Consider the following 1,196-nt stretch of genomic DNA (forward strand, 5'->3'; position numbering starts at 1 on the left):
GGTCAAGGAAAGGAAGGACAGTGAGACAGGAACCACGGGGAAACTGCAGCAACACTGGGGACACCCTATGGCCTACGAAGACCCTACAGGCATGCCCAAGGAYGACCCCTGCCCCACAAAGACCCCACGGACACTCCCACACCCATGGGGACACCCTTCATTTAGGGGAATCCTCAGACCCGAGGGAACACCCTTGTGCCCCCCAGATCACACGGGGTCCACACACACCTGCTGCTCCACACAGACCCCTAGGGCACCTCCTAACCCWTTCGGTGACCTCCAGCACCCTCTGCCCCGTGGACACCACACAGGTATCCTCTAACCACCAGCTTCCCTTGGGCATCCCATAACCCACAGCGGACACCCCAGCACTACCACCACACCCAGAGGGGAACTCTACGCACCCCAGCCCCACTCGTGGATCAGCCAGACCCTCACCCAGCACCACCAGCTCCACGGGGTCGCTCGTCTTCAAGGCCCAYGACAGTTCCACAATCTCGTACCGGCATCGGTATCTCCCACCAACGTTCTGAGTCGACACTTCCAGGGAGAACTCAGCCACATCCTTCACCCCATCCTGGTGCCATAGGTAWCTCCCATCTCCCTCCTTGTAGAGCCAGACCCTGGGAGGTGGCCGGGGCACACGGCACCGCAGGGTGACAATGTCCCCCACGGCCACCTCCTGGCTGGGGTGCACCGACAGGGAGGGTCGGAGCTCTGCATCAGGGAGAYGACGGTGAGCTGGGAACCATCCCATGTTCACACCTTCTTAAGGACATCTCAGGAGACCCCTCGTCCCCTATCCCTCTTCCCCTTCACTCTATCCACACTCCCACCCATGGCCCTCTCTCCCCTGTCCTTCTCCACACCCTACGACTCACAGCCCTGCACGGCCCCTCCCATTCCGCTCCCTGCCTCCCTCCATCTCCTCTCCCTGCCCTCACACTCGTGTCCCTGCACCCCAACAGCTTCTCCACAGCCCTCAGGCCCTGGCCTCAAAGCCCACGCTCCCCTACACAAGCCTCTCCACGTCCACACACTTGTATTCATATCCCTGCACCCTCTCCCCTCATCCACCTTGAAGGTCCCCCTCTGACCGTCCTCCTTCCCTGCTCCCACCATGCACCTGGCCCAACACCCATACTCACCTCCTCCTACCCCTCTTGGCACCACCAGCCACCAGCCTGCAAAGGACA

The 1,196-nt window shown here is 61.6% G+C and overlaps 2 protein-coding genes across 4 annotated transcripts in view; both read right to left on the minus strand.

Moving 5' to 3' along the window:
- Positions 1-757, minus strand: part of LOC146587798 (leukocyte immunoglobulin-like receptor subfamily A member 2) — a gene marked incomplete at its 3' end in the record, with an annotated part of 7,061 nt that extends 6,304 nt beyond the window's left edge. The window contains exon 1 of the mRNA XM_085318982.1: positions 439-757. Coding sequence (XP_085175108.1) covers positions 439-757 — 319 coding nt within the window. The remainder of the gene's footprint in view (positions 1-438) is intronic.
- Positions 1-1,196, minus strand: part of LOC146587797 (leukocyte immunoglobulin-like receptor subfamily A member 2) — a 21,645-nt gene that overhangs the window by 11,268 nt on the left and 9,181 nt on the right. The window lies entirely within an intron of this gene.

The sequence above is a fragment of the Rhea americana genome, unplaced genomic scaffold (assembly GCF_003343005.1).
Source record: "Rhea americana isolate MKP2758 unplaced genomic scaffold, rheAme1 scaffold_566, whole genome shotgun sequence".
Lineage (NCBI taxonomy): Eukaryota > Metazoa > Chordata > Aves > Rheiformes > Rheidae > Rhea > Rhea americana.